The sequence below is a fragment of the Sus scrofa genome, chromosome 2 (assembly GCF_054392235.1).
Source record: "Sus scrofa isolate SSC_HxYL_T2T_F1_AM1 chromosome 2, Sscrofa_HxYL_maternal_Yorkshire_Landrace_v2.0, whole genome shotgun sequence".
Lineage (NCBI taxonomy): Eukaryota > Metazoa > Chordata > Mammalia > Artiodactyla > Suidae > Sus > Sus scrofa.
In genome coordinates this window covers 99,208,605-99,229,889 of record NC_139384.1, presented here as the reverse complement: position 1 = coordinate 99,229,889, position 21,285 = coordinate 99,208,605, and the positions used below count along the sequence as shown (strand labels likewise).

Sequence of the window (21,285 nt, the reverse complement as noted above, 5' to 3'; positions counted from 1 at the left end):
AGCCCGAATCAGCCCACTCTTGACCTCAGCCCACTCTTCTGTGTTTCCTGAGCCTCAGGGACCCATCTTTCCACGTCAGAGAATGGTTTGTGGGGTCCCACCTGGGCCTTCCTCTGGAAAGTCCTCAATTCAACAGATCCGGGACTCTGGGAGAGGCCAGCAAAGGCCCTGGGGAGATTGTGAATGGAATCCACTTGGGTGCAGTCCAGGTAGAGCTCCACGGAGCCGGCCCCTCGGTGCAGGTTGGTCAGTCTCAGGAGCAGCCTGTGCCGTCTGCCGTCAGCCAGCTGCAGGTTGTTGAAAACCACCAAGTGAATCTTCCCATCATTCTTCAGATAGCGGAGGATGGCTGGAAGCAAACACAGATCGGTCAGTGAGGAGTTCAGGGGAATGGGGGTGATTCTGTGCTGAACAGCCTCCAGGTGACAAGGACAAGGCTGGGTCGTCAGAAAGATGCAAGCCAGTCAGAAGCAGAAATACTCAATGTCTTGGGTGCCAGGCATAGTTCTAGGCACTGGGCACCCACTTGGTGGCTGAGGATGTTTTGTGCTCATGAAGAGACAGATAACCGGGAGTTCCCGTTGTGGCGCAGTGGAAACAAATCTGACCAGGAACTGTAAGGTTGCAGGTTTGACCCCTGGCCTCGCTCAGTGGGTTAAGGATCTGGCGTTGCTGTGAGCTGTGCTGTAGGTCAGAGATGCGGCTCGAATCGCATGTTGCTATGGCTCTGGCGCAGGCTGGCAGCTACAGCTCCAATAAGAACCCTAGCCTGGGAACCTCCATATGCTATCAGTGCAGCCCTGGAAAGACAAAACAAAAACAAACAAACAGAGAATGAGCAGCAAATATGAAAATATCATGTACTTTCAGACAGTGGTAAATACACTGTGCAGGCAGAAACCATCAAAGATCAATTCACATCCAAGTAAGCTCGTGAGGGCACCAATGTATTAATTCACTACATATTTACTAAGCACTAGTACAGGGCTGGGTGCTACCCTTGGTTGCTTTAAATGCTTCATTGCTACTCATTGCAACCCTATGAAACTGGAATGATGACAGGTGAGGAAAGTGAAACTCAGAGAAGTGAAGGGACTTGCTCAAGGACAGACTGAGCGACAGGACTGGACTCCGCAAGTCAGTGTGGTTTAGGCCACGACTAAAAGAATGCTAGGCATGGACAGGCCTTTGCAAGCATATGTTGAATGGAGTGTAATCTGTCATGTTGTCCCTCGGCAACCTCGCCTCAAATTTGAACAATGCTCAGTTAGAAAACTGAGGGCATAAATGGTTGCAAAAAAAAAGGGGGACTCTGTGGCACGTCCACCACAAAGTGGTAGAGTGAAAAAATGGTTATAAGTCAGTAAAATTTCCATTCTGTAAAATATATGGATTTATGTACATATACGTATATACACATATGACAAAACTGGAAGGAAACATGTCGACATTAATACGGTCATGGCTGGGTGCTTGGATGATGTGTGTTTTTTTTTTCTTCGTCTTCAGTGATTTTTCTAAAAGAAATACGTATTACTTATATAACGATTAAAAAAAGTAAAAAAGAAAGGAATTCCACACATAAATCCAGACTGTGCTGCAGTCAGCTTGTATGATTCATGGCAAGTATCTTGGACCATCTTTCCTCAGGTACCTTTTCTGTAAAGTTGAAGTGCCAACTGGGTGCTGCCGCTATGGAGTAGTCAGTCAGGAGGACCTGTTTATATTGCAGTACGGCCAAAGAAAATAATCTCTACAATGAAAATTTCAGAATCTATTTGAAGACTTTCTCCAAATACATTAGACTTTCTAGGTTAATTTCCCCACCCTTCTAAAATCTGATTAGATTTGCTTTTCCATTTGACCATGGCTGGAGAGGGCCAATTGGCTTCAGGTTCTGTGGTAAAGAGAGATGCCAAGAGCCATCAGGAGACCTTCTCTTATGCTCATGTGGTCACCACCAATTGCTGAGAGAAAAGAATTGGTAAGACCTGGCAAGACAGGCTGGCTAGAAGGCCTTGCCATGACTGTAGAACAACATGACATTTCCTGAAGTAAAGTACTGGTGAGACTTAAATAAAATGTGGTATGAGGAGAAAAAAAGATGCAAGTAGAAATTCTTGAGCTCTTTTAAATATGGGATACAACAGAATTTTTACCTCTTTAATGTTGTTGAGAATTTATAATAGCAGCAGCATGGCTGGAAATTGGAGACACAAGGCACACAAGAGGAGGAAAACTGAGCCCAAGTACATGCACTATTTGATATTGTAAAAATGTCAATTTCTTTACTATTTTGAACAGCTTTGCAAATCCACTTGGACCACCAGACTTCACTCAGGTCATAGACATATATACTCAGGATCTCTTTATTTTCACTATGGCCACAACCTCTGCTCCTCACAGTAACAGTTTAAGAAGATACACATAGTAGCTTAAAACAATACCCTTAGAAACAAAAACCAAGCAGGAGGCATAACTCTCCCAGACTTCAAGAAATACTACAAAGCCACAGTCATCAAAACAGTGTGGTACTGGTACCAAAACAGACAGACAGACCAATGGAACAGAATCGAGAATCCGGAAATAAACCCTGACACCTATGGTCAATTAATCTTTGACAAGGGAGGCAAGAACATAAAATGGGAAAAAGAAAGTCTATTCAGCAAGCATTGCTGGGAAACCTGGACAGCTGCATGCAAAGCAATGAAACGAGAACACACCCTCACACCATGCACAAAAATAAACTCCAAATGGCTGAAAGACTTCAATATACGACAGGACACCATCAAACTCCTAGAAGAAAACATAGGCAAAACACTCTCTGACATCAACATCATGAATATTTTCTCAGGTCAGTCTCCCAAAGCAATAGAAACTAGAGCAAAAATAAACCCATGGGACCTCATCAAACTGAAAAGCTTTTGCACAGCAAAGGAAACCAAAAAGAAAACAAAAAGACAACTTACAGAATGGGAGAAAATAGTTTCAAATGATGCAACTGACAAGGGCTTAATCTCTAGAATATATAAACAACTTATACAACCCAACAGCAAAAAAACCAATCAATCAATGGAAAAATGGGCAAAAGACCTGAACAGACATTTCTCCAAGGAAGATATACAGATGGCCAACAAACACATGAAAAAATGCTCAACATCGCTGATTATAAGAGAAATGCAAATCAAAACTACCATGAGATACCACCTCACACCAGTCAGAATGGCCATCATTAATAAATCCACAAATAACAAGTGCTGGAGGGGTTGTGGAGAAAAGGGAACCCTCCTGCACTGTTGGTGGGAATGTAAACTGGTACAGCCACTATGGAGAACAGTTTGGAGATACCTTAGAAATCTATACATAGAACTTCCATATGACCCTGCAATCCCACTCTTGGGCATCTATCCGGACAAAACTCTACTTAAAAGAGACACATGCACCCGCATGTTCATTGCAGCACTATTCACAATAGCCAAGACATGGAAACAACCCAAATGTCCATCGACAGATGATTGGATTCAGAAGAAGTGGTATATATACACAATGGAATACTACTCAGCCATAAAAAAGAATGACATAATGCCATTTGCAGCAACATGGATGGAACTAGAGAATCTCATACTGAGGGAAATGAGCCAGAAAGACAAAGACAAATACCATATGATATCACTTATAACTGGAATCTAATATCCAGCACAAATGAACATCTCCTCAGAAAAGAAAATCATGGACTTGGAGAAGAGACTTGTGGCTGCCTGATGGGAGGGGGAGGGAGTGGGAAGGATCGGGAGCTTGGGCTTATCAGACACAACCTAGAATAGATTTACAAGGAGATCCTGCTGAATAGCATTGAGAACTATGTCTAGATACTCATGTTGCAACAGAAGAAAGGGTGGGGGAAAAACTGTAATTGTAATGTATACATGTAAGGATAACCTGACTCCCTTGCTGTACAGTGGGAAAATAAAAAACAAACAAACAAACAAACAAAAACAATATCCTTGGTTTTTCTCCCCTGGGATTTCTGTGGAATTTAAAGGAAATGTATTTTCATGGACCTCCTGCCTGCTTTTAGCGGGTCTTCCAGGGCCTGTGGGCCATGATTAGTTTTCCTAACTGAATCACTAAGTTTAATTTTATAAATAGTACCTAGTGGAGTACTTTATGCATAACAGGTGCACACTAAATGTTGTGAATATGAACTTTCAATGAATAATTAAATGACTGCATTGAAAGCTTCTCGCATATAAATGAAAAAGTTTAGAGAGTGGCAATTTAACATCTCGTGCAGGCAGCAAAACCCACTATTGTGTTCATGCTGTCATTTAAGGGCATTCTCTACCTCTGCCTTGCTTTGTGTTGCAGTGCCACACTGAAATGACAAATTCCTTGCACTCCTAGATCTTGTGACAATAGCAAAAGAAAAAAAAAAAAAGGAAAAGAAGAATGATGGAAACTTCCATCTTCACAACATCTGTTAGCGGAAAAATTATCAAGTGCTTTGACACTGACCATTCTTCATACTTGATCCAATTATTCTCCTTTTGCTCATGGCTTTCATTTTTCTTTCTTCTTTTTTTATTGCAAATTCCTTACTTCAGTGCTTCTATACTTACTTTATTTTCAAAGCAGTAAGACTACTCTAGAGGGGAGAGAGGCACCTGCTCAGAAAACATTTTCACTTCAGTCACAATGAGTCTGGAAACAGCCTCAAGCTCTGCCCCCCCCGCAGCCTGGGGGAGTCCCTGACCATCACCAAAGCAGCGCTGTCTGTGGGGAGAAGAGAGGCCTGGCTCCCTTCCTCTCTCCTTTCCCCCTGTCCCAGTGCTTGCTTTGTGCAATCTTAGCCCAACACACACACACACACACACACACACAGCCAGAGCAGAAGGGAGCAAAACACAGAGGGGTATATACTAGTGAACCGGTGGGACCACTACTTCTGCCTCCAGGAGGCACAAGCCAGGCCCAGAAGCTGGAGAATCTGCAAGAAGTGGTTCTCCCCTGGGTCTACTGCACCTCTGCCCTCAACACCTAGGGAGCACCTCACTCAGGAACACAGAACACACATCTGTTTATTCGGCAGAGCCATGTTCAGTTCTCTTGCTTGCTTCTCTCTGAAACGAGTTTGCTTGGGCCTTGGTTGTCTGGCAGAGCTGGTACCAAGAACTCGTCTGATTAGGACTGAAGGCTGCGGGTCTTTCAACAGCCTTTCTGTCTCTACTCTGTTCCATCTCTGGGTTTCTCTGCCAGGTTCCTGAAGCACCTTCCTGCCGAGGGTCTTTCTGTGTTGTTTTTTTTCTGGACTGACAGCTGGAGCTTCTTATAGAATTGCTCTGACCCAATTACCGCCTTCTCAATGCAACAGATGTGCCAATGACATCCTTGGCCAGCTCCCTCAGGGTTCCTAAATCACGTCTAAACTCCTTATCCCATGACTGGTCCAACTTTTCCACCACCGGCCATGCTGCTGATGAGCAGTCAGCTGAACAACCTGTTCTAACAACCTGTTTTCAACCCTCTTAGCGTTTTGCAGCCTCCCTCATCCTTTGCTTTCTGTGGTGGAATGTGCTTTCTCCATCACTCTCCTTCCTGCTCTGTCATTGCTACAAATCTGAAGCCAAGAGCCAGGTCAAGGCTGGACGTACCTGCCTCATTCACATTCCCCAGCACTTTCTCAGAGCTTTGCGAGGAGGTGTAGTTCTCTAGGACTCAGATTCCACTCATGGCTCAAATATTTCATCTCTCTGTGATCCTGGGCCTGGAGGTGTCCTTTCTTTTTCTTTTTCTTTTTTTTTTTCTTTCTATTTTTGGCTGCCCTGAGGCATATGGAGTTCCCCGGCCAGGGATCAGATCTGAGCCAAAGTTGTGACCTACGCTCCAGCTGTGACAATGCTGAATCCTTTAACCCACTGAGCTGGCCAGTGATCGAACCTGTGTTCTGGAGCTTCAGAGACGCCACTGATCCCACTGCACCACAGCAGGAACTCCTTATCTCTTCGTTTCTTAAATTATTGAATGGAGCTAAGAAATGCCTCCCTTCCTACTTTGTCTTGCTTTCAGTGGTGGTCAAACAAGAAAATGCAAAACTATTAGCTGCTATGCAGATGTAAGTACTAGTATATTTAGTTCTTATCTTCTCTACAGGAGCATAAACTCCTAGGACCAGAAGTCCATTTCTTACTAATTTTACCATACACCATAGCATCTGAAAGCACCAGTACAAATATATGTTGAATGAAATACAGATAAAATAGAGTATTCACATGTCTCCTCTGATTTGTTTTAATCCAGTCTTCTAAAAAATTGGGAAGCAGTTTCTATTGGTTTATTTATATAAATCCTTTCCTTCTAAACTTACCTTCTTTGTGTACTTGAGAATTTGGGGCCTGATTTTATGGCTGCATTTCTGTGCCTGGGTAGCAGGCTGACACAGGAACCATGTAGCCTCACGTGATTAAATGCCATCTCAGTGGCTGGCAGGAGATGAAGCAAACCCAAGCAGCGAAGAGTTGAAATATTACTATCTTGGGAAAGAATTTTCAAAAGGTGCTTTCTGAAAAGTGGACGTGGTAGTCAAAAATATTATGATGTGTCGAATGTCAAAGCTATGAAGCAGAGTGCCAGCTTTAAAGAAGTAGAAATGGATTATATTTTGTCTGTTTGGGCAAAGGAGTTCAGAGTGACTCGGGCTGTAGGCAGCAAACTCAGCAAGGTAGTCTGGGGCTTTCTGCTTTGCTTGGCAAATGACTTTGCTCTTTGGCACTTTTAAATATATGATGAAAGCCCTTGCTGTCAACCTTTCCTCTTCTTTTAAAATAATTGTACATTAAAAAAAAGCCTTCTTGCCATTAATGTCTCTTGTGATGGATATTCTTGTCTGCCTCTCCTCATTTATCTTTATGCCCTATACACTGCATCTTTGTACCTTCAGTGCTTTGGAAATACATACAAAAGGTAAATCAGCAAATTGCTTTTCCCGAAAGTACTCTGGGTGACTCCCGGGCGTGAAAAATGTAGGCTGTATGTTCCAAAATTTTCTTATAGGAGTTTAAACCAATGTCAAGTTTACAGAAAACACACAACACACACATACACAGCAAAAAAACCAAAAAACAAACCAAACAACCAAACAAAAACCCATCCAGTGAAAGAAAGCCCAGCAATTATATTGAACATGTGCAAAGGGCTTTATATTTTAGTAAATCATGAGGCATCATTTTACAGAGCTATCTGGTAGGTACAGAGCTGTACATATGCACAGAATCCCAAGGTCATGTGATAGGAGAGTTGCAAAGCAATTTCTTAAATGCCCATGGAATGCTCTCTAGCCTCAGTAGAGCCACAGAATATTAGCATTATAAGTCATCCAGCTTAATATCGCACTTCACAAATCCTTTCAATAAAAGTGCAGCCTCTACCAGCACATTTCCAGTAACAAAGAACTCATTACTTTGCAGAAAAACCCATTTCACTTTTGGATTGCTCCTCCAGATTTTCCTAATTCAGAGCCAGTCTCCGTTTCCTCTGACTTCCACCAGTGTGTCCTAATTTTACTCTTCAGAACTATAGACAGATTTACTCTTATCCTCAATCTAAATGATATTCTTCAAATATTTTAAGGCAACTTTCATCTTTCTCATGTCTTCTGTCTGGTTCCTTCATTTCTCCAGTCCCTTTAACTTGTGACTTGTGATGTGGTTTAAAAAAAAAAGAGAGAGAGACCCAGAGGGGTACTGGTTTGTTGATTTTCCTTAAGATAATCTCTGACTTGACAGTGTCCCTGTGAAACATGTCCACAACCAGACACAGGATTCTAGATGCAGCTGGACAATGAGGAGTGAAGTGGGACTATTAGCTCCCTTAATCTGGCCACATGTATGTACTAATGAAGCTTAAAATTGAAAACGCTTCTTAAAAAGGTGCATCACCGTATCTGTTCATTCATTCATTCAGGAAGTGTTTTTTGAGCAACTACGAAGCGCCAGGCACCATGCTCAGTACTGGTTGGTTCTTACTGTTGTTGGCTACACTCACTGAGGACAGGTCTCCCACACCCTGTGTGTCTGTGATTTCCTTCCTAGAGGATGGATTTACATTTATTATAGTTAAATTTCATCTGATTGTGCCCTATGGTGTCAGCCTGGTAGGATCTTGTTCATCTTGATAATGGCATCTAACACGTTCAACTCTTTTTTTGCGGCTCTGTGCCAACTGCATACAGAGTAAAGTACTATCGATGTTTTCACCTAAGTCACTGATCCGTGGAAAAGTTCAATGGCCAATATAGAGCCTTGTCAAAAACCACTAGATACTTTGCTACAAGGCAATTCACCAATCCCTAACAGTACCATTTATCTAGCTCATTTAATGCTTTTACAAGTATTATTCTGAAAGATATAATGAGTGACTTCATAAAATTCATAAATAATCTGGCATGACTTTTTCGTTTTCGTCAACCTATTTGCCTTCAGGTAATCCCAGCTTTCTTTTCCAGGCAACCCCAAAATGCATGAATAGTAATACAACCCTCTGAGGCGTTGTCCTAAGGTTCATGAAAATTCTTTCCACTTTCTGCATGCGACCACTTGAAAACTGAGCTTATGCAAGGATACCTCATAAGAATATTGTGGGAGTTCCCGATGAAACGATTCTGACTAGCATCCATGGATGTAGGTTCTATCCCGGCCTTGCTCAGTGGGTTAAGGATCTGGCGTTGCCATGAGCTGTGGTGTAGGTCCCAGTTGTGGCTGTGATGTAGGCCAGCAGCTATCGCTCTGATATGACGCCTAGCCTGGGAACCTCCTTATGACTTTGGTGTGGCCCTAAAAAGACCGAAAAAAAAAAAAAAGAATATTGGTTAAGTTAAAAGGGAAAATGAGTGTTGAGCCTTTAGCACAGCCCTGGTTCACTGTAAGGGCTCCATAAGTAAGTATTATTATTAGTGTTTGAGGCTCCTCATTTTCCCCCTTCATTACTGGGTTCAGAATTCTCATTTTTAAGCTCCTTGGTCTCTCTCAAGCAGTATCTCTTTAACCTGCAGGCTTCTGAGCAACTACCTGGAACTATGTGACTTTGCCTATCATACATAGGCTGAGGAGTGTGGCTGACTCTCCCCAGTCATTACTCGGGGTTCCTTTCATTTCCACAGTGGCTTGAAAATTAAGGCTAAAGAAGCAGTCTTCTCATACTTTTTCTGAAGCTGAAGCTTTCCTTAAGGCAAGCCAAGAGTCCACCAAATCATTTTGGGAAGACAGCTGCCTAAATAGTAGAGAGGTGTCTCCATCTCTCACCATCTACCTACCTATCTACCCAGGAACCTGAAATTTTCATTTGAGCATCACAATCTAAAAAAAAGCTACTTTGTATAAGTCAGTTCTTACAATCAACCTGGAAGGTTATCACCCCCACTCTAGAGATAGTACACTGAGCCTAAGAGCGATTCAGAAATGTACGCATGGTGACCCAGTTGTTAAGACTTTTAACTGTGACTAAAACTCAGGATACTAACTGGAAAGTTGCCTCTATGCCAGATTCAAGAAAATCATCAACCCTATCATCTGTCCAGCTGGGTGGTTTCTGTAGAATGTTTATGCCTACCAAGATTATACCACCTGCATCATGAATAAATTGATATATCATTTATATTAGAAATACTACCTGTATCTCTTTCATATCCTCATGCAGATGGTCTTCAACACTCAAAAATGATTCTGAGCCAGAACTACTATGTGACAGACCCTGTATACTCTAGAACTTCCACAATAGCGTCTCTCTTTTTTAATAAACCAAGCTACTCTTCTCAGCCTCCATTGACTCTATTCGATCACTTCATGAGCCACTTCTCTGTACCGGGCACGGTGCCACCTGCTGCAGTAGATGCAAAGGTGAGTTAAGGGATGCTCATCCCTGCCTTCAGGGCACTTATAACCTATTGGAGAAAAGACCTGTAAGTGATTCAAGTACACGGCTGCCTAAGAGGAGCACCTTCCGTGGAGGCACACAGTCATATAAGGAAAGGTGTCAGTCACAAATTTGAGGTGTGTCTTGCATGTGTAGGATTTCAGTATCTGAAGATGGTGCAGGGCTTGTATGCGGGAAGCAGAGGGCAAGAGCCAAAGCACAGAGAAGGAGACACAGCCTGGGGGGTGGGTTCCAGGGAACGGTAGGTAGTCCATTCAGCTAAAGCACAGGCTGCATGGATGGTTAGGAAGGATGGATGAATTGGGAAAGACTGGGTGGCAGTCAGATAGTGGAAAGCCCTGAATGCCAAGCAAGGGCATTTGCACCACATTTAGTTTGGAATGGGAAGCCACTACAGGTCTCTGGGGTCAGGCATGACTTGATCTAATGATGAGGCAGACATGGTGGGATGACCTGGATAGGGTGAGAGCCGAAATGCAGGGCTCAGCGGCAAACCCATTCTCTGCCGTCTTCATGAGACACATTTCAGTTTCTTAGAGGGGCTCATCTAAGGCCCAGAGACAACCAAAGCGTGCTCTTTGATGCTATCTGTGCAGTCACCCTCTCTCAAATCACAGCCTTTGATAAAGGGAAAGTTGTGTCCTCTTTCCCTCTCCAGCATTTTAAGTCACTATAGATACACACTGATTTCTTCTGTTTCACTGTTTTCCAGGCTGAGCAACAGAAAAAGAGATGAGCCTTGCCTGCTGAATAAGGACTGGGGCTCACCTTCCAGGAAGATGATTCTCCACCTCCTGCAAATCATGGCAGGTGTGTGTGGCCACCTGTGTGGTCAGGCCACTTATGATGGCTGTTCTCTTGGTCCTTGCAACCCGGTTTCACCTATCCTCAGGTGAATGGCCTAATCCTTAGGCCAGAATGGCTCCACCTGCTAGTTTATTAAAGGGAAACATCTGCCCTCGTGATAGTGGTTAACTCGAGGGGCTGTGAGCAATGTCCCTCGGCTGCTGGTTTCCCTGGTAATTGATAAGCCAACCTGAGGTCAATTTCTCCTATAAATGGTAGCCTCCTTCTTTCCCAAGTGCCTTGTCTTGCTTTCTATCTGTCATACACAGTGGGGTGTCACTCCAGGACCTTTTGCTGCAGACATGCAAGATCCCCCATCCAATAAACCATGGATGTCTTGGAGTTCCCGCTGTGGCACAGTGGAAACGATTCCGACTTGGAACCATGAGGTGGCAGTTTGATCCCTGGCCTCGCTCAGTGGCTTAAGGATCCAGTGTTGCCACGAGCTGTGGTGCAGGTCGCAGACGCAGCTCAGATCCTGAGTTGCTGTGGCTGTGGCGTAGGCCAGCGGCTACAGCTCTGATTGGACCCCTAGCCTGGGAACTTCCACATGCCATGGGCGAAGCCCTGAAAGGTCGAAAAAAAAAAAAAAAAAAAAAGTCAAAACAAAGCAAAACAAAACAAAACAAAAAACCCCATGGATATCTCTGTCGCTGTCTCTGAGCTCTTTCTTTGGTCTTGAGGCTGGGCAATAAGACTTGTAGGCCTGAGGGGTGCAGCCCAACCCCACTGCTGAACATCTCAATGGGCAGTCACAGCCAGATGCCACATCTTTTCCTTGGACTTGATGGACTCAACCACATCCCTTTCTTGGTCCAGGCAGAACGGGCTGCTGCTCCTTCCTAGAACTTTCAGATTCCTGAGGGATGGCCCATCTCTGTATTTTTCCTTTTGCACCAGGGAAATTCTCTATGTCAAACTGTTCAAATCTCCCAACTCTCATACTAGTATCAATTCCCCTTTGTTTTCTGAGAATTTTAATTTCTGAATGCTTTTAGGACACCTCTAAAAAAATCTTTTTTTTTTCCCTAAAAGTTTTTATCTTTTCTGGCAGGTAGAGAGCTATTCACAATCCTTTTCTCTTGTTTTTTCTCCCCTAACGTGGAGATCAGCTGGTATACACTGCTTATTCACACGACTGGTGATTCTTCAAAGGAAATGCACGAAGAACCCCCCTCCCTATCCATCTATCTAGCATCACCCTGGCTGACACAGAGTGAACAGAAAAAAATCAGCTGGGGAGACCTTGCCCCCTTGTTTTCTCACAATGGCCAAACTGGAAATAGAGGGTGAGATTCTGTGAGAGTGAAAGGCTAGAAGCAGAGTTTTTCACTCTACAGAGGGCCCTTTAGCCACCGAACAGAGTGAGTGCAAAGAAAAAGCTTCCAAGGCATTTAAAAAAGAAGGTTTAGTGAAAAGTTACTGTTCTTTAGATGAAGGGCAGTTTTTATAGATCAAACCGAAGAGCTGGGTTGTTGGAAGAGGAGCTGTTCCTTCAACAGATGTGAGGCGAAGTGGGGTTCTCTGAATCAAGGCAGTGAGATGGGCGAGATCATGCCCATTGGGACTAAAGGGGGGCAGATAAAGCAGGAAAGGTTGAATCATCTATTGAATCATGAACCACGTCCCCACTCCTTAGGCCAGAGCATTACCTAAAACCTCAGCACCACCCCTGAGAGGCAGAGAGGAACAGACAAAGCAAACTTGTAAGGGGTACGGGAAGGGAAAGACGATATTGTAACTTGACATAAAAGGGATTAAAACCCTCATTCCTTCTGGCTTTTTGACTCTGTCATCTTATGAAAGCTTGGGATTAGGAAGTCCTTTTAGCACTTAACACCTGCAGATGTAAGTGTTCAATCGCTTAATATCTGAGAGCGTCTAAAGGTTGAGAAATACCTACTTGGTAAAAGCACAATGAAACAAAGAGAAAATCTAGCCTGAAGGACCAGCCCTCTTTTTTTTTTTTTTTTATTAAAAGCATGAAGTAGCATGGACACGTATCTGTCACATTCCTCCATAAGCAGGAACAGGTGTTGTCCCCAGGGCATGGGTGGAAGAGAAGGAGATGAAAAAGCAGTGATCTTTTTCTTCAGAAGTCATTTCGTAGGACATGTAGGAACTCACTTTGACAGTGAAACATGTGACAGCAGAGGGACCAAACAAAGCACAGACCTGTGTCAACTGGCTCAGAACAGCTAGAAAAGAGAGCTGTTCATTTAATGCGACTGCTGAGGTGGACTGTCTCCATCAAGACCAGGAAGGTGCTTGCAGAGCTAGGAGCTGGGTCTGCTAAGCCATGTGCTCCCAAAGGAGCATAAGAATAGTGTTGGTGGTGGTTATGGGCTCAACACTTGTGTCCCCCTCTCCCCTCCAATTCAGATGTTGAAGTCCCTACCCCTGATGTGATGATATCAGGAAGTGGGCTTTGAGGACGTGATTAGCTCTAGGTTAGGTCATGAGAGTGGGGTCCCATGATGGCATTAGTGTCCTTATGAGACAGAACTCTCTTCACTGGCACACAGTGAAGAAAGGCCACGTGAGGACACATAAGAATGTGCCTGTCAATAAGCCAGGGGCCATGCTCTCACCAGGAACCAAATCTACTGGCACCTTGATCTTGGGCTCAGCAGCCTCCAGGCCTGGGGGGAACAAATGTCTCTTGCTTAAGCCACCCAGTCTATGGCATTTGCTATAGCAGCTTGAGGGGACCCACAGAGTGGCCTAAATTGTCCTGGGTCCTGTCCCTTCCAGAACTAGATCCAGAAAAACCTGAGGATGGAACCATGTCAAAAGGCATTTTGGCCACCAGCAATTCTTCATTCTTTCTCCCACTATCAACCGCCCCTCTCTACAGAGGTAAAGGTACACGCAGAAGAAGTTGGCATTGAGAACTGACAGCAACAGTGTGGGGACCCATCATAAGGAAAGGAGGCCCCCACATCCCGGAAGAGACAAAGCAGGATGTTTAAGGAAATGCTTTCTACAAACTTGCTTACCTTTGTTTAAGCGCCCCATCACAGTAAATTCAAAATATTTGCTGTTGTCAGCAGAAGAGTAAAGGCCGAAGATGGTGGCTGAACTTTTCGTCTGCAGCTTGAAGGTGGAGATCACATAGAGCTCGTTCAGGGTGGGGTCTGACAGGATGGGCTGCAGAACACTCGGGTTCAGCCTCTGGCTGGCGGATGGCAGAAGGTCAAAGACTGGGGAGAAAGGGGGAGAAAAGGGACAATGAGTCAAAGACTTAAATTTGGGGCAAACACGGGTTTTGAAGGGAGACGACTGGACAGGAAGCTGGGAAGTAAACGGACATTGTCATCATTTTCCCACGCTGTCAAACTTGCCAGCTCTTCCTCATCACTCTTACAGTGGCTGGACAGTTGAACGAGAGAAATGTAACATCCTCTTCATCACTCGGTTATAGTCCCTAAGAGAAGACAAAATTTTCAAACCCCCAATTCAGCATCTGGCTGAAGAAAGAGTGATTCAGAAAATGTCCATTAGGAAAAGCACTGAACACTTAATGTGTAAGGGAGGGGGGCAGGTGAGCGCATCCAAATCATTGATTTTCTTATGTTCTAGCTGTGAATGTCTGCCCTGGGGTCCCTCATGTGCCTCCTGGACCAGAACCAATTGTCTTTTCCTGGTCAGTGATAAAATGACACAGGGGATGCAGCAGAAAGCATGGAGGTGGTGGGAGATACACTGTCAGCAAAACAATGTGCCACTTTTATGAGACCTAAATGTTCCCCTTTTGTGCATTTACAGTTGCCCAGTATTTCTCTGCTAAGACATGCCAGTGTGGGGAGTTCCTGTTGTGGCACACTGTAAACAGAAATGAATCTGACTAGTAACCATGAGGATGCAGGTTCAATCCCTGCCCTCACTCAGTGGGTCACGGATCCAGCGCGGCCATGAACTGTAGTGTAGGTTGCAGGCAAAGCTTGGATCCTGCGTTGCTGTGGTGTAGGTCAGCAGCTGTAGCTCTGATTCGACTCCTCGAGAACTTCCATATACCTCAAGTGTGGCTCTTAAAAGCAAAAAAAAGCCAAAAACAAACAGACAAACAAAAAAACCAAAAAACCTCAATGTGGAAAGAAGCCAGCAACGCTTTCTCTCAAACTTTATGAAAGCTATGAAAAAGTCAGTTCAGTTAATTTAAAAGGTGAAAGTCAAACTTGGGTAGTACTCACTAAAAGTTACTTAGTGTTTCTCTTGGTTTATGCAAATATTGTTTGAACAATTCCATAGCCTGCATGAACTTCAGGCTCCAGAGCTATTTCCTGGATACAATAGTGTGGGTACTAAAAAGAGTCACAGTATCAACCCACAATTTATAAAGCAGTTTTACAAATCAACAAAATAAGTAACCTAATAGAAAGACGGGGAGCTCCCGTCATGGCACAGTGGAAACGAATCCAACTAGGAACTGTGATGTTGCGGGTTTGATCCCTGGCCTGGGTTAAGGATCTGGCGTTGCCGTGAGCTGTGGTGTAGGGCGCGGCTCGGATTTGGTATTGCTGTGGCTCTGGCGCAGGCTGGCAGCTGTAGTTCTGATTCGACCTCTAGCCTGGGAACCTCCATATGCTGTGGGTGAGGCCCTAAAAAGACAAAAAGACAAAAAAAGAAAAAGAAAAAAAGAAAAAAATGGGGCAAAGAACATTTACATAAAAAGAGTTACAAAGACAAATAAGCACACATACATATATAATATGTATCTAAGTGTTCAAGTGATTAATGGTGAAAGAATTGCTAACATAAACAATAAGATTATTCTCACCATCAAATTGGAAAAACAATAAAAGCAGTATCAAAGGCCCTAAGACACACATACTTTTTGATTTAGTGATTGAACTATAGGAATTTATTTTAAGGAAATAATGGACAACATGGTAATATATTTAGGTACAAGGAGATTCACCACCAGTGGTAACTTCAGAGTTTCTATTTAGGAAGGAGTTATGTGAAAATGTAATTGGAAGAGATGGGAAGCCTGAATCGTTGCTGGCATAGCACTTTGTCATAAAAACATAAATTGTCCTTAGCAGAGACAGAAGGGCTTGACAGAGATTACAGGGATTTTAGCCATCCCAAGCCACCCTGTAGCACCGCAAATACTCAACACCCTGTAGCACCGCAAATATTCATCACATCAAAACACTGGCAACAACTAAGTGTCCTATGTTAGAGCCTTAGATGAATTTAGGTTCACTCAAAAGTGGAATACTACCTATTAAAAAGGATAATGCAGTGGGATATTTAGATATGGAAAGATGTTCCTGATATATTAAGTGTAAAAGGATCATAAAACTATATGTATAACAGGCTCCCATTTGAAATATATATATATATATATATATATTTGCATAGAAAAAGATTTGAAAGACAGTTCAACAAAATGCTAACGAGGATACCAGCTATCTCTGGGTTGTGTAATTATACATGTTTCATTTCTTTTTATTTTGCTTGTCCGATTTTTAAAAAATAATGAACAAGCACTGCTTTTGTACAAAAAGAAAAAGAATCAAAGTTATAAAACCAACAGGCAAAAGCCTAGTTACTTGCAAATGTCTACTCTTTTTAATAAAAAGACAATCTGTCTTCAGATTAGATCTGTCTTGTTTCTTTCATGTGTTCCAAGGACTTTACACAGTAATGATTTTAATACTAGCAGTGTTGGAAAGCAGAATATCTGTTATGTTCCTTCTAGCATCCCACATTCCCCAAACAGGAAGACTGCTGCCTACTGTACTTCAAAAGGGGCACAGAATGTTTAAATTTCCAGAGAACTGGAAACTTTATACTTCCACCAGTGAGAGCAAAGTGAAATAAGGCAATATGTTTAAAAGTTCCATTCAGGACAAGGCATCTTGGGGAAAGAGACGTGTGTTTAAGAGATAGCGACTGCAGGCCAAAATAAACTCTTTGTGTTCCTGATTCTTGCTTTGACCATGATTATCTCCTAATTCAACTCAAGCTAAATTTACCGTATTTCAATCTGTATGGTTTGTCTAATCTACTGGCTTCTCTCTCAAGAGGCAGCACTGGGATTAGTTAGTAATGAGTTTGGAGAGTGTTTTGAAAAAGAAATGAGACCCTACAAATTTCTCCTGATGTTATTACACTTTAGTAATAGCACCAGGATCTAAGCACAACCTGCTGGTGTTGGACATGAAATTACTGCTACTGATGAGCCCAACTACCAGGGTATGAAAATCGAATACATACTAATAAGACTAGCGAAGCAGCTCATAAGAAAAAGGAGATAAGCAAATTATTCAGTTGAGCTGATAACTGCAAGACTAATTAACTCAATAAAAGAATCTATCAGAAACTTGACTTAATCAGATCATCCACAGCAACTAAATTAACTAGATAATTTAGGAAGTACATAGCCCGATTCCAAGCCTCTATAAAAGAGGCAGCTCCATCTAAGAAGAAGCAAAAATTCCTGCAGTACACCATGAAGTTGTGTGCTCAAATGTAAAGAATTGATGTAACACAAAATATCACACTCATGAAATCAAGTATATTAAATAAGGTCTGCAATAAGAAAACTTTTTTTTTTTTTTCCCCAGCTGCACCTGCAGCATGTGGAAGTTCCCTGATAGGGATCGAATTTGAGTGGGAGCTGCAACCTATGCCACAGCTGCAGCAATGCTGGATCCTTAACCCACTGTGTTGGACAGGGGATTGAACTGGTGCATCCAGAGAGACAAAGCTGCATCATTAATTCACTGAGCCACAGCAGAAACTCCAAGAAAACTTTACAGTTGTGTTAAAAAGCATCCTTTCTGACCCCAAAAGCAAAGGCAACAAAAAGAAAATACAAACAAGTGGGACTACATCACACCAAAAAGCTTCTGCACAGCAAAGCAAAACAATGAAATTAAAAAGGCAACCTACAGAATGGGAGAAGAATCTGCAAATCAAATCTCTGATAAGAGGTTAATACATATAAAGAACTCATACAACTCAACAGCAAAACCAAAAAAACCACAAAAATAAAAAATAAAACCCAACCAGATTTAAAACTAGACAGAAAATATGAATAAACATTTTTCTAAAGAAGAGATACAAACGGCCAACAGGCACATGAAAAGATGTCCAACATCACTAATCATGAAGGAAATGCAAATCAAAACCACAATGAGACATCACCTGACATCTGTCAGAATGGCTATTAACAAAAAGACAAGAAATAGCAAGTGTTAGTGAGAATGTAGAGAAAAAGGGACTCTTGTATGCCATTGGTGGGAATGTAAGTTGGTACAGACACTATGGAAAACAGTATAAAGGTTACTCAAAAAATTAAAAATAGAACTATCATATAATCCAGGAATTCCGCTTCTGGGAATTTATCTAAAGAAAACAAAACCATTAACCTCAAAAGATAAATGTACCCTCAGATTCTTACAGCACTGTTTAAATAGCCAAGATATGACAACATCCTGTGTCCATCAATGGATGAATGCATAAAGAAAATCTGAGATATATATATATATATATATACACATACATATCTCACATATACATATATATACACATATATACAATAGCATACTGTTTAGTCATAAAAAGGAATAAAATGTTGCCATTTATGACAATATCAATGGACTTAGAGGGTGTTATGCTTAGTGTAATTAAGCGTAAGAGAAAACATAAGAGCATAAGAGAAAAGCGTAAGAGAAAGACCAATGCTCTATAATCTCATTCATATGTGGAATCTTAAAAACAAATGAACCAAAAAGAACTCATAGATGCAGAGAACAGATTGGTGGTTGCCAGATGTGAAGGGTGGGGGTAGGGTGAAGTAGGTGAAAGAGGTCAAATCGCATCAACTTCCAGTTATAAAATAAGTAAGCCATGGGGATGTAAGGTACAGCCCGGTCACTATAGCTAATAATACTGTACTGCATATTTGAAAGTTGCTTAGAGAGGAGATCTTAAAAGTTCTCATCACAAGGAAAAAAAATGTAGGTGATGGATGTTAATTCGACTTATAGTGATGGTCATTTTGCAGTGTATACAATTATCAAATCATTATGTTGTACACCTGAAACTAAAATAACATTATATGTCAATCATCCTTCAATTTTTAAAAAGGGCTTCCTTTCTTACCTCCCTAGAAGCAAGGTCGCAATGAATAAATACTGTCAATGACAACATGGAAAATATTTCAACCCAAATAAAAAGCAGTACAGTATCCTCCTGCACGCACAATTTTGGTTGCCTGCTCCGGAAGCAAAATGAGTTACTAGGTGAAATGCAAAGTTTAAACAGACCATTAGTGCAGTAGGAAGGACAGGAACTTGAGAAGACCCGCACAGGCATTCTTCATTCTAGTTTTAGAAATAACAGTTTTTACTTCAAGGTGCATGTCTCTCCCAGCTTTATTTCCTTAGTCAGTAATTAATCAACGCCAGGCATCGATTTCAAACAGATGAAGATCATCACGGGCTAGCCAGTTAGGGCCATAAGACCTTCTCTTGCTTAAATAATTCCTTCCTTTCGGTCTTTTCAAAATTCTGTTTAAGCTTTAAGTGCCTTCTGCCCAACCGTTATTTTCCCTCCATCTCACGAAGGAGTTTGAAGGCTGATTATCCAGTTGGCTTTTCAAATTATTTATCGAAGTTTTAGAGTAGAGCAGACCCATTTCTCAGTTCTTCCTGTTCCATTTCCCTCAAGAAGCAAGAGATCAGTCCCACCCCCAAAGGAGGCCTCAGGGTCCCAAGCAAAGTTGGAGCAGAAAAAGGCGAGCGGCAGAACAAAAGAGAAATACTGCCCCTTTCTCTGGGGTGTCAGCCTCAGACCATCTGGGCGAACGTGGCTCCTGGTGTTGAAGGATTTGGGCTGCAAGGGGTGAAGGGGAGGGCGGGCCTGAGAGAGCCCAGGCGGACACAACCCGGATTTCATCCTACTCCAGACGGAACCTGTGCGTTCGAGGGCTAGGGCCGCGCCTTAAGCTTGGAAGTAAACCCCTAGTCTCTGCTTAGCCTGAAAATAAGTTTTGCATCCCTCAAACTATTGTATGGGGAATTGGTCTTAATCGCTGGATAATCGAATCTCTAAAGATTCTAATCGCTAATTACCACTTCCAAGCACAAAATGCTTTGACTCTGACCCAGAGGGACAGAGAGGTGCCGAGCGAGGCCGCAGGAACCAAATTCGCCCAAGGGGAGCAGCGGGACGGCGGGTTCCTCGACCAAGACCGAGGGACCCGGGCCCGTGGCGCCCGCCCCGGCTCGCGCCCACTTACCCTGGGGGGTGGCCTGGGCGCCGGCCGTCAGCCACGGCTGCAGGGCCAGGTGCAGGAGAAGCAGGGCGGCTCCGCGCGTGGCCAGCATGTTGGTTCTTAGTGCTCCCTGCGAGCGCGCGCGCGAGTACGGCACGGTGGGCCCTGCCCGAGTGGGTGGGCGGTGCGCGGTGCCTGGGTCAGGAGCCCGGCGGGCGGCGCAGGTGAGGGGAGCGCGGCGTCCGCTGCCGTCGGGGGCGGTGCTCGCGTTTCCGCGCCGCACAGCTGGGTGCGCTGGCGGCTGCGCTGGGCGCTTTATGGTCTGGCCGGCCCGGGGCGGGGGAGGGCCGAGGCCAGGGCGGCCCCCTTGGCCGAGATCCCCTCTGGCCGGGAAGTGCGGGGACTGCCGGAGCGGGGAACGTGGGCGGTGGAAAGACATGAACGTGTGGACGGCGCCCCGGGCAGATCGGGTCCTGGGGTGGGTGGGCGTAGTCGCTGGCGAGGGGGTTTAGGAGGATGGGAAGAACGAGGATGGGCAGTCAGGGGCTGGTGAGAATGTGAGGACACACAGGACCCGGTAGAGACAAAGGAGAAGAAAGAGGCGAAGGAGCAAGAAAGTGACACTGACCCGCTAGCTTTGGGCACCATCGGTCTCCTACTTCTTGTCCTTCTCTTGTTTTCTAAACAGAAGAACCGGGTTTGGACAGGCTTTTAATGCCCATCTTGGGTTCCCTCCCCAGCGAACCCTGAAGGCTCCCCAGGATCCTTTTGCCTCCTAAGGTGGTTCAGAGAACACTTGGTTTCTTTTATTTCTTCAAACTTTTTCTTCAGTACTTCAAATGTTGAAGATTTTCTCGATCAAGTTTTGAGATGTGAACAGTGTTTCAAAGTTTTTGAGTTTTTTAATGGAAATAAAATACATCTCAAGGAACCCATCCAGACAGAACCATTTATAGGATGGTAGTGTTTTATGGAAAATTTATTTTCAGTCCGGCTTCCAAACATTGCCTGCCCACTTCTGCTCTGCCCTCCCAAAAGATTCCATGTGGCAGTTTAAAGCTTGGGAGTAGGACCTAAAAGAGAGAGAAAGAACGTAAGGAAGGAGTCTTACTCTTAGGCAAAGCCCCCTAAAAATAATGTGGATTAACTAGAGGAAAAAATATTTCAGAACAATGGCAAACTTTTCCCTCTTAAACAGCCTTGACTAATGGAGAAAATCCAGCAAAGTATTTATATCCCTATCTCTAAGTCTCAAAAGAATTCCATCTCAAAGTTTA

The 21,285-nt window shown here is 43.4% G+C and overlaps 1 protein-coding gene across 1 annotated transcript in view; it reads right to left on the bottom strand.

Annotated features, from left to right (window-relative positions):
• Window positions 1-20,299, bottom strand: part of THBS4 (thrombospondin 4) — a 51,254-nt gene extending 30,955 nt beyond the window's left edge. Inside the window, exons 1-3 of the mRNA XM_021084490.2 lie at window positions 20,033-20,299; window positions 13,773-13,976; window positions 102-349 (exon numbers count right to left, since the gene is read on the bottom strand). Coding sequence (XP_020940149.2) covers window positions 102-349; window positions 13,773-13,976; window positions 20,033-20,120 — 540 coding nt within the window. The 5' untranslated portion in view covers window positions 20,121-20,299. The remainder of the gene's footprint in view (window positions 1-101; window positions 350-13,772; window positions 13,977-20,032) is intronic.
• Between the last annotated feature and the right edge of the window lie 986 nt (window positions 20,300-21,285).